This window comes from Triturus cristatus, chromosome 2_2, assembly GCF_964204655.1.
Source record: "Triturus cristatus chromosome 2_2, aTriCri1.1, whole genome shotgun sequence".
Classification (NCBI taxonomy): domain Eukaryota; kingdom Metazoa; phylum Chordata; class Amphibia; order Caudata; family Salamandridae; genus Triturus; species Triturus cristatus.
In genome coordinates, this window is record NC_140582.1 from 435,862,778 (window position 1) to 435,874,006 (window position 11,229).

The window sequence follows — 11,229 nt, forward strand, 5'->3', positions numbered from 1 at the left end:
ATTGATCTTAGATGAATCACCTGCCCACGACATCGCTGCGCAGGCAACGTATTAACATGTATGTTTTTTGTACTTCTCCAGATACTACGCGTTCAATCTAACCGTATGTAATTGATTTATGCTGACACTAATGTGCGCGTTTATTTTTCCTTTTTTTTATCACCTTATTATAGGTCTTTGCACGGAGTGGTACACATGGGGCTGGTCCCCATGCGGTCCCGAAGAAGAGGTTTAGGGGATAACCTCGAAACACGTTGGCTTTCAATATTAGGGACTATTAGCACATTATTACCTAATTCCTCCCTTTTATTAACCCCCCTTTTTATCCTTTACCAACTAGGAGCACGAATAAACTCATGTACGCTCACTTGCTAGGTAATTTTTAATTTAAACCCACACCACTCCCCTCTCACTGCACTACACATAGTCTTCACTAAATAGTGCTCCTACATAACTGTCGCAAGTCGCAGCACGCCCCAAGCAGTAGATGCTTGGGATGGCCCCAATGATGAAGCATGTCACCTAGGGGAAACCTTTGGTGAGTGAGGGGACTCAAGAAAAGTATTTTCTTTTCTCTATTTGAGGTGCGTCTTACTCACTAAGTAGACCCCTCCCTTCCCATCTAGCTAGGTTCTCTGATCCCTGATATCGGATCTTTTTTAGGTTAAAATCTCAAGATGTCAGAAATATCGTGGGACAGAATATAGAAGGTAAGAATACTTTGTTAAAGTCTTTTACATAATTTCTAAAAATATTCTTTTGCATATTATCATTTTTTAATTATTTGCATTTTATGAGATTTTGTCTTATACATTTTTATTATTTTATTATTAAGTTTGTACCATTCTTTTTCTAGTCTGTTTTTTTCTGAATTGGTAATATATTGTAAAGTTTTTTTAGTTCATGTGAATTTCTTTTACTGATTGTTGGGTTACTAAGAAAATAGGGTGGGACATTTTTTAAAATATTTATTTTTTAATTGAATATACTTATTTATGAGCTTTCATTTGTTAAATAGATAATTCATTATGCACGTATTATTTTAGTTATTTAACAGATAATTAAAAAATATGGTGTTTTCTTATTTGGTTATTGGCTATTTACATTATTGATTGTATTCATTAATTGTTTTTATTATTTTGGATATTGATTAATTATATCATTTTTAATGTTTTTGTATAATAATTTGTATTATGGTGTCATTATTTTTGTGCATTGTGCGTGTCGTCATAGTGAAAGTTCTCCTCCCACCAGTACACAAGCTGGGAACGCCGTCAATAGACTTCCGTTTCTGTGGATCTTAAGATCTGCTTCAAATGGAGGGAAAACCTATGTCCATCTGACACATCACATTCGGGGCATGGCCTACCCCTATCATGTTCCGTCTACTTTACCGTGCCACCTATCGTGTGTATAGGCTCATCAAATCCCGAGTTTGAACAAACTTTATTGTTCACTCGCGCATAAGGGGCCTGAAACGAAAAGTATTCAATGCGAAATGAAGTTTAGCACACAAAGTACTGGGTAATACCAGCTCATCTACCATGACACCATAAAAAAGAGAATTTGGCCAGGTCACACATTTGAACAAACTTTATTGTTCACCGTGTATCTAGTTGCACACCAACATGCAAGAGATATATAAACAGATGTCAGATCACATTCAATAATTCCCGTGTATCCACAGATTCCATCTTGTCAACAACCTAACAGTTACATTAGCCAGATACTAAAAAAAATTTCAATTAGATTACATATCTTAGAGATTTGAAGTACCAAAGGGGAAAATATAATGCCCCTCTGGGGTGAGGTAAATTACTTCTGGATGAAACAGAAATGTTTGCACAGCAGGTAACCACTGTAAATACCTACAACCATATTAACCTGATTGTGAAAAAAAGAAGCGGAGGGGGGGACACAGAGTCATGACAGAAACTATAATACACATGGAAAGTGCCTTTCAGAACAGATTTGCCGCACAATATTACACTCTTCAATTCCATATTTAAAAATCATGCACCCTTAAACATATCAAGTATATGTTCGGATATCATGGACAAGTATATTAGCAAGTACTGTAAAGTAGAAGTGCCTGCTCAAAAATAGGCAGGACAAAAACAAATAACAAACACATCAATAGGAATAGCTCCCTTACAAGGGTTTTTTTGTGTGCATTGATTTGTACATCAATTAATTGCAGAAAAAATATAGTACAGTTGTTACAATTTAGAATCCAATTTTGTAAAACAGATTTTTTGGGATGAAATAGCACTAAAAGCAACGCAATGATCCAAAATTCAGGCGATTTACATTATTAGACTCACACAGAAACCATAAACAACAAGATGTTAGTTCCAGGTACCGGAAACAACAGGGATCCAAGCATCCAGTAAAGTGTTACAGACACTAGTATTGTTACAAACATTATATACCCTTAAATCAACCCAAGCATCATGATGTTGAAATAGATCAAAGAAAGAAATGCATTTCATTGTCAGTATTGAGGCCTTGGGATACAGCCCTCAGTTTACAGATCCATTGGGCCTCCAGTTGTCGTAGGCACGATTCTCTATTCTCTTATATCCTGGTTTACAGTCTCAAAACCATGAAAATGAAAGTTGGCTTTGAGGATGTCGAATCACAGATGTATGCTCCCAAGGCATATGACTGGTCATTCCTTAGATAGGCGCGTCGATGTTCCTGGATACAAATCTTTAACTGTCTAGTAGTACTGCCTACATAGATCCTGGAGCAGTTGCAAATAATGACATATATCACATAGGTAGACTGACAATTCAAAAATCTTTGAATATGGTATGTATGTCTAGTGTTGTAGGTAAACTCACATGTTCTATTTAGACCTAGACGATAAATATTGCATTCCCCACAAGTAAAGAAATCATTTGGACGTTTCAACCAAGTTCCCACATGTTGTGGTCTTGGGGCAGTATAACTTGGACAGAGTAGTTCTCTAAACGATTTAGACCTTTTTTACGTGATAGAAGCTTTCTCCTTCAATAAAGATCCCACCCCTGGGACACCCTTCAGAATCTTCCAGTGTTTATGAAGAATTTTAAACACATCTTGATTAAGTCTCAAGTGCGTTGTAATGAAAGACAGGCGATCCCTGGTTTCTTTTTTAGCCCTAGCTCTTAAAGTGTCTGTTCTTGTGACCTTCTGTACTCGTCTAGTTGCCTGAAGGAGATCCTGATGTTTATAACATCTCCTCTTTAGCTTTTTTAGAGACCCCTGTGCATGCATTTCAAATTGATGGTTCTCACTACAATTTCTTCCGATTCTAATAAGCTCCCATTGGGAATAGAATGTGTAGTGCTTGTTGGATCTACACTTTTATAGTGCAGAATGCTATTCACCGCTGTTTCTTTCCTGTAAAGGGTACTGTGCAGCCTATTACCCGATGTAAACAATTCTACATCCAAAAATTGAATTCTTGCTTTGGACATGTTTAGGGTAAATTTCACATTATATGGGTTGCTGTTAAGATATTCAAAATGACACTTCATTCAGGTAGTGTGTTGATTCAGGCAGTATCCTCCCAGGAGTGCACAGTGCCTCCAAACTCATTGTCCCCAAGAGTAAAGGAATCAGTGCATAGGGAGGCATTGGAATTTCAATGACCTCACTGTAGAAAAGAATGAGTCGCTCACCTGCAGAGCGTGTTGTCAGGCCAAGAGATAGCTCACCGGGAGCCCACCCAGTGGCAATATATATTTATAAAATAACCCCCTCACCGGGGTGCCACACTCTCGATTGCAGCGCATGCCCCCGTAGATCCTGATAAGGGGTGGACTGTCCCATGAATGCAACACCAGGCAAAGCTGTTGATGTGGGGCACGTATAGGCCGCAGATCTCCAGGGTCCGGAAGCCCCTCGCAGGTGGCTTTGGGCGGGACCGCCAGGGCTCCGGTCCTGATTGCAGGTCGGTTGGATGGAGCTCATCATCCTCAGACACACCCCACCTATGCCAAGGAGATGCCAATGGCTTGTGTCTATGTGCGGAGCAGCCGGTGGTCACCGTAGCACCAGACAGCGATGGAACCATGACCTCGCAGGTGATGAGAGGCCGCCCCCAATGAGGCGAGGCGAGCTGCGCTGTGGCTGCCACCAGGCCGTTTGCAGTTTCCTGAACAACGCTCCGGGTTTATCGTGACAAAGGTAGTCAGTCATCGGCAAATGGAATGTACACAGTGCAGGGAGAGCAGGATTAACGGCAACTGGGGTTTATTTTGCTCTGAGAAAATAGTGCTGAATGTTGGATTATGCTTCTCAAATTATTACACATAATTACAAGTAATTTTGCTGTAATTACGAGTAATTACACCAGAGACAATTATGCCAGTTACACCCACACCCAGTTAATATATGTTTTAAAATTAATATAGAGCATAATTGTTCAAATTTGACATACTTTGAAATTTGATATGCTTACCATTTTTTGAGGATATCGTGGTCTTCGATAATTTTGTTGACAATATTTTTTACTTAACATACAAAGTGCATTTTGTGTCCTCTATATTCTTTTGTGACATTTTAGTTGCCAATATTTTTGTCGGGAATACTTCATCATCCAGCCCTTTTCTTGTCTGGGTCAATATAGGCGACTTATCCATAATTAAAATATGATGTCCTTACTCATTGGAGAGACAACCGTGGGCCTGATGTGTGATGCTGTCTCAGTTCTGCTCTCTTTCAGTAGCACATGTTGGTAAAATAGCAGAATTAGTTCAGTCTACGCTGCTATAATCTGTGTGCAATCCACAGCTCCAAAGCTTGAAATCTAGTATGACTGTCTCATCATTTTATCATTTGAAATGGGGGTGGGAGGAATTATTTTCTTTCTATATACAGCACACATTGGAGGATTCTGTGGTTAGGCAACATATTTTCAATCCACTATCACATATCAGATAATTCAGGAGTCCCGCCACAGGGACTAGTGACAGGTCTATGCATCCCCCAGTCCAAACACTCAGTGGCTTTGTCAGACTGTCTGTGAATGTCTCTTGCTCTTCAAGCAAGCTAATTAGATTGGTATAATTGTAAACTCCAATCGTACTTTAATTTCAGCTTATCCAAGAGGCCACCTTGCAAACATTCACTTTTGCATTTAGACAGGTTTAGGGTGGCTGTATGCTGAAACTGGTGAGGACAATTTTTTTATGGAATGGAAATCAAGTACAAAAATTAAATCACAGAGTAACATTCAAGTGATTCATAATTTCACCTTTTATTTTCAGTATTGTGAAATTAGCAACAGGAGTTGTAGCAATCCAGAACAAAAAATATCCAGTACAAAAAATACCTAGCTAGTATATTTCTCCATTAACATGGAAATTCTAACTGCACCTCATATTATTATGTGACGGCGTTAAGCCTACAGCCTTATATGCAGTGGTGTAGCATACAAATCCCAGATTGACTATGGGTTTGCAACTGCATTAGTGTAATAATGTGTTGTTGAATCATGATGGTGAAAATTGGTGTCTCAGGATGGTAGGTGTAGAAGATGGTGAAGTCTGCATTTCATCATTGTCTCTACACTGTGCAACCAGAACCTGGGCTTCTATGGGAATTCACAAGGACATATTATCAAGCCCATTATCGCCGCTTTAGCGGCTGTTTCCTGCCGCAAAAGCGGCGATAATGTTATCGCCGTTCCTTGATAATTTGGCCCTTTGTTTGGTAGTGACTTGCTTTCTTATTTGGGCAGACTATATGTGACTAGTTGTTGGTGTTGTGAGTTTCACCTGCTGATGGGTATGTTGAAGTCATGACTGTTGAATCTTTCACCGCTTGCATTAGCAGCTGTGTTGAATGGGAATGACACTTTTTTACTGCATGTTGTATATTTTGCTATACGTTGTTTGCTGTTAATTCGGCCTGTTTCCATTTGTATGCCTGTGTCTTTTCTTAAATACAATCCACTTTTGAAATTTATTTTTTAGCAGAATATTTTTTTTTGTTAACATTTTTTAATAATAAAACATTTTTTCCTATTTTTCCATTTGTGATAGGAGTTCTATTCCCTGCCTCCAGTGATGTCGATTAGACTGCTTTGCAGTACCTCTGCATGCACATAAGTGGTTGGTGTGTGATTTACTCCTAGGCTTGGCTTTGGTAGAATTTAGTTTGTTTGATCTGTAGCACCACTGAAGCAGATGTGGGCTTAACTGGATAATAGCATTTGTCTTATGCTATTTTTATATTTGCATGCCCCTCTCTGCACCGCTCCTTATTTTCTCTCTTGCATATCTCATTTTGTATAAATTCCCTGTTTTCCAAATCACTTAACTCTGCCCCTCCCACATATACACCAAAAGTATATACCTATGCATGTGAAGTTTTCTGCATTTATGGCTGAGATCTCTATACATTAAAGATAAGAAGCTTAGGTGGCTAGCTTCACACAGACCTTAGCGAATAGCACTTATGAGGACCTATGTAATACCACAGGATGACTTCATTATGCACTGAAAAATGGTGTAGTAAATAAACCCAAATTGTTTAATGAGGGATGAATCCCATTTGGACAAAGGTTTGGCAAATCAGCCCACTTTTCATTCCTGACTGAACCTGGGGTGGTTGTTTTGAAATTGCAGAACTTGTTTTAGATTGCGCCCTTTCGCTACACCAAGCACTCCAAGGGCTCTTCTTCAGAATGGTTTGGATTAAATTTAGCCACCATAATTTGCCATCTGCTTCCGACCTCAGTGTTGATTTGGCAAGCCAAATTGGACTACGGGGACAGTAGTCCTCAAATGTGAGACATAGCGTTATGAATACCTCCTCTGACTGAGCAATAATCCAAAGTTCATTGAAAATCTGCTGAAGATACTGATTGAGGAAAACCTAAAGATAAAAGCAATGATCTTTAAAAAGCTGACACTTAGGATGGATGTGATAAAAATTTTATGTGGTAAAGAATTTCAGAATAACCACAAGGTCTAAAGATCAATGGAATTATTCCCACCCAAACACAGATAGTATTTTGAATGGGATGCGTCTGCTTAGGATATTTTTCTCTTGCAACACTTTGGGAAATTTGTCTTGAGTGCATAAAATCTGCTTGACTCAAGGTTTAAGATTCAAGATTTGAGGTCAGATTCACGTTAAGTTATTAAAATTTAAACCTGCTTGCCATTGATGTATGACAAGAATCAGGGAAGCTTGGCCTGTGTGTTGTCTTTTGGGTTGCTTGTTGTCTTGCATGGTGTCTTTTGGGTGTCTGTACACCCAGACTAAAATTGTGCCTGAAGGAGTATTTGCTTGAGGCAGCCTACCACAATAGTGACCTCCCTTGTGGTCTTAGGTAGCCCTATTCACCCGACTATCAGGACTAATTTGTAGTAAAGGGGTATACAGTATAGGCCTAGGGGATCTGGATCCATGGCAGATTTTGAGACTATCCTTATAAAACAAATTTACAGACATTGACACTGAATGGAGCTCATCTATATAGTCGATGGTAATCTAAAAAACACTGCATGGATAAGGCCCTTCTGGACATAACACCCCTGCCATATCGCTGGCAGTGTGAGGAAAATCATCACACTTGACATTGAGAAGAGTCATTTCCAGACCATTATGAAGAAAGCCTCATCAGAACGTTACTTCATTAGAACATAAGAATGTTTACATTTTGTATGTTTGACAAATAAAGTAAAATCATCAGAAATATATCATGCTCATCCATTTTGTACAATATAGTGTCCTTTCTCTTAATATGTGTAAGGCAATTCTATAAAAAGTAGAATCAAGAAGTAAAATATTTTAAGCAACATATTAAAATAACTCATGTTATGGAAAATATCGCTTGATTCAATCATCGGGAAACCCCATTCTGTCAGGGAAAATAGCAGATGTGTATGGTATGCATATGATTTCTAATTCCAACCAATCTTCTCTTTTTCCAGTCCAGAAATGTCGTACCTTGGCGATGGCTCATACTGCAATCAAACACATGCTACAGGAGAATACTTAGTCCAGCTGGGTGCTTTCGAGGAACCTTGGATTAGTGAACCACCACACAACATAGATGATCATCACGTGCTCCAACCTAAGATTGGAATCTTTCCTTCAGTCAATTGGTAGAAGCTTCTAACATTCCGATAATGCAGGCAACCTTCTTCCATGAACAGTTTAACGTATTGGTCTCCTAATATTAGGACATGTGCAATTATAACAACCAACAAAACCAAACAGGTGCAATCAGTGCTGATGGGTCTAAGGCACCAACACTATGTTACTTCAATCAATTGTTATACAATAGTAGAATGATGTGAGACATTTGTTCAGCTTGTGGATAACAGTGCTCTAATGACTATCAATTATTTCTCAAAATTAAACACCTGGTTATTTGACTGGTCTATAAAAATAACATTGTTATTACATTATTAGGCTTTAGGTATGGCCCTTCTGATTTACCATGGTACTACTCCTTTATGAACATCAAACATATATCACTTTGACATCTTTTTCACAGCAGTCAGATTCTACAATTTGCACTCTTTTTTCATTTTTTATTTTTTCAAGGTGTCTCAGGCAGAATCTTGGGTCAACTTCATAATTATTCTGTGACTAGACTTAACTTTGTAAAATGGACCCCTTGTAAATAAATGCAAGAAGCAAATGCCACAGAGAACTGTATTGCTGGTTCAGTCAACTCCTCTTCTCTTGTTCTACATTTGGAAGTAATTCAATTGCAGTTAGAATGCTCTAGAACAAAACTGTTGTGTTGAGGATGCAGAATGGCGTATTGGACACTTAGGGCCTGATTTTAAGTTTGAAAAATGGTACTCTGTCCATCTGGGTGGCAGGGGACATTCCTCCATCATCCTGACAGACTGCCATGCATCAAATTTAGAGATGACCACCAGCCAAGCACTTGCCAGTATACCTTGAGGGCTACAGCCATCACAGCTATTCCCTTCAAGGTACAAAATGTTGGTGGACAGCCATCATCAGTTTTGACAGCCATGCACCAAACCTTTAACATCTTTTTGTTTTTCAAAAACAAACTTTCATTGTGGGAGTTTATCTTTAAATAACAAAAATATAATGACCCTCACACCTTGGGGGGTTTCTCAAAGGGCATGAGGATCAATATTTTTATTTCTGTCTGTCACTGCCAGGTTTTTCCTGGCAGTGACGGACAGAAAACATGGATATGACACCATTCCTCCTAAATAGGGCGGGTGGTATAATGCCCTTCTTCTGACTATTACTATTCTGTCTGTCAGAGGAAGCATTCCATTGGCAGAGCCAACGGGGGCTCCATTGACGAAAACCTTACAATCTGCTTGTTTCTAAATGAGGCAGGTCGACCAAGAGTTTGGCATACAGGGTACTAGCTCATGTTTGCAACGGGGTCCATTGTTTGCCAAACTCTAAATCAACTTCTAAGGGTTCAGTTAGAGTTTGGTTGATGTGGGGAATCTGACAAAAATAGACTGATGCCCCAATTGCCAAACGTGTTTGTGCCCTGTTTTGTTTGGAGTTGAGGGAAGCACAAGTAGGTTACCCCTGGGGACGCATACAAATATACTGTAAAAGATGGAATTATGTGAATTTCATTACAAGACCGGAGGCTACTATTATGCATTATGCCTTTAATGCCACTCCACACAGCACTTAAAAGTATTATACATCACAAAGAAACCATTCCAACATAGAGCAGCCAGCACACATAAGAAGTCCATGGAGTGAGTATTCTGCCTCTTTTAAATGCTACTCTGCGCAGATAAGTAACCTCCATTTGTTCTTATTAAGGTTTACTGTTTCTTCTTGAACATATTTTCTGTTTAGAGCATAAGTAATTAGGCAAGCGCTGCTTATTACTAGAAGCGCTGCATACTCTTTTAATTCCTTTCATTCTCACCGTTTTCCAATTTATGGAAACACCTTCCTTTTTAATTATTTAGTTTTCAGTGTATTCAATGTATCTAATGAGAGTTATAAGGCAAACGTGCTTCATTATCTGAAGCGCAGCCTACCTGATCTTGCTGTGGTGTGACGTCCGCTAATTTCCGAGAGGAAACACAACACACATGGTCCGGCTGCTGCGCTCTAACTTCGGGGAATAAAATTATGGGCTGCAGGGACAGGGACCAACTACCATGGTCCCAGCAGCACCCGACTTGCTTGGCTTTCATATGCGGTGGGCCACCGGCCGAGGTAGGCCGCACTCACGTGACGACCTTAGGGGAATGCACACAGCAATGGCCCTGGCACATTTGCTACAGTGGCAATTTTAATCCTGTCACTTGACAAAATATATATTTATTTACTATCTGTCTGTTAAAATTGCACAGACTGCCTCCTGAGAGCTCTTATTTGGCTTATTTAGTTTATTTCTATATCTATTTAGATTCCATCATGTCTGATCAGGGAAAGACCCTTTAGACCCAGCATGGGAATTTGAAGGAAGACATGATTCAAAGGGTAATTCAGAGTGAAATGCGCTCTTGTTTGAGAGAGATTTTTGATCAGGTCATGGCATTAAGTGGTACTCAGAGTGATGAGGAAAGAGAGCCATTTTCAGTGTAACACTTGTCTCAGGTTGGCAAAGGAGGGAAGAGGAAAAGAAAAAGTAAGCATATTCAAAAGAGGGCAACGCCTTCTAAAAAAATGGGAGGTCTAAGATACTCACAGAGGTCAGGAGGTATAGGCACCTCACAGATTCTGGGTGTCTTACATGACACAGAAATGAAGGGAGCCTCATGCGGCACAGGGAATTCATATGCACCAAGCGGTGTTCAGATTTCTGAGGTTGGGGATTAAGAGCCCCTTAATGAGAGCCCCATTGATGACTATGTTCTGGATCTAGATCAAGAAGACGTTGATGAGGACGACCTCTCTATGGATTAAGATCCCCCTTTACCTCCAAGGCTACCAATAAGGACCCATTAGGAGGGGAAATGTCCCTGGATAATATCAAGCACCTGCATAGCGCTGAATGGTTTTTCAAATTATTTTTTTAACTTTTACACTTTCCCATATAATTTACCATATGGAGACCTCTGGCCTGGTGGGGAGGATCTCTGCCTACCTGTGAAAAGTTAGTAACTTTAAACTATTGACTTATTTTTTACATAATTGTTAAAATAATTTAAATATATTCAATTAAACAAAAAATAATTTTAAAATATATTTAAAAACACCTAAGGTAAAAGTTTGTTTTCAATTATTTTGTAATGTATGTGTGAGGCC

General features: G+C 39.2%; 1 protein-coding gene across 7 annotated transcripts in view; it reads left to right on the plus strand.

Moving 5' to 3' along the window:
• LOC146862334 (uncharacterized) overlaps positions 1–8,655 on the plus strand; it is a 216,212-nt gene extending 207,557 nt beyond the window's left edge. For 5 of the 7 annotated variants that reach the window (XM_085641538.1, XM_085641539.1, XM_085641536.1 and 2 more), the window contains exon 7: positions 7,935–8,655. In XM_085641538.1, coding sequence (XP_085497664.1) covers positions 7,935–8,112 — 178 coding nt within the window. In that variant the 3' untranslated portion in view covers positions 8,113–8,655. Of the gene's footprint in view, positions 1–6,035; positions 6,109–7,934 lie in introns of all 7 variants that reach the window. The other 2 variants (XM_085641542.1, XM_085641541.1) reach the window with 2 other exon arrangements.
• Positions 8,656–11,229: the final 2,574 nt, after the last annotated feature.